Genomic DNA, 966 nt, shown 5'->3' with positions numbered 1-966 from the left:
CTGACCACGTGAAGATCCATCCTTGGACGACGCCAAAAGGATGTTTAAAGAGGACGGCAAAGTCGATCTGGCATCACTTGCGCAGTTTCCGCGCTACGAAGAGTGGCTTCGACTCGACGAAGAGTATCAAGTGTACCGGAATGATTTGTGCATGCTGATTCCGCAGGTATGTCCACCAAACCCTTCTCGCATCACCTCACGTATTCCTGTCGACGACGGTAGCTCATGGACGAGATTGCAAAGCATGTACGCAACCCGGCGACACCGTTTGTGGTGGAAGGTCACGGCGACATCGGTCGACGTTGTGACGGCGTCGTGGAAGACCAACGGCGAGTATATCAAGGAGCGCGAAGTCAGCGACGCCATCTTGAACCACATTGATTGTTGGTTTGGCCACATTGAAAGGGCAATGGTGTAGATTGGGTGCTACACTGGCGACAACTGTGGAGGATACCTGGGCCGACTCTGACTCCGAACCAGATGTTTTGGACGAACTGAACTCTGTGGTCTATGTACCACTGTCTCGCACCCATACGATGCACATGTCTCTTGCGCCGCACTCAAACACAGCACCCAATACTACAACATACGGAGGGCAGCCTGCGGTCCCTTCCGGCTCCCAAACTCAGGGGTATTCTTACGCGGACTCTTCTCCACGGGAGGACATGCTGCGCACCGCTCGGATTAACCGCAACACCCATCGTCGTGCTGCGAAAGCAGATCCAACGTACTGTGACGACCTGTTCTCAGATCCAACGCGGTCATGTCGCACTCTGGCGCGTATGAGTCTTGCCTGCCCTTCCAGGTCATATCGGGCGACAGACCCGTTCGTACACGCTTATTTAAACGGCGCTAAGGCTACCACTCTCATCGACACTGGTGCTACAAGTACCGTACTTGACATGTCTGTTGCGAAGGGAAAAAACCTGTAAATACTTATTCAATCAATATATTATTTTCTGCAAT

The 966-nt window shown here is 52.6% G+C and overlaps 1 protein-coding gene across 1 annotated transcript; it reads left to right on the top strand.

The window, feature by feature from the left end:
- Positions 1 to 40: 40 nt before the first annotated feature.
- On the top strand, positions 41 to 418 carry H310_14638 (hypothetical protein; the record flags this gene model as incomplete). Its single annotated transcript, XM_008882533.1, has 3 exons — positions 41 to 166; positions 223 to 246; positions 281 to 418. The coding sequence occupies 3 exons, from the start codon at positions 41 to 43 to the stop codon at positions 416 to 418; spliced, it is 288 nt and encodes a 95-aa protein (XP_008880755.1).
- Between the last annotated feature and the right edge of the window lie 548 nt (positions 419 to 966).

Source organism: Aphanomyces invadans, assembly GCF_000520115.1.
Source record: "Aphanomyces invadans strain NJM9701 unplaced genomic scaffold supercont1.78, whole genome shotgun sequence".
Taxonomy (NCBI): Eukaryota; Oomycota; class Saprolegniomycetes; order Saprolegniales; family Verrucalvaceae; genus Aphanomyces; species Aphanomyces invadans.
This window is presented reverse-complemented; position numbering and strand designations above follow the sequence as displayed.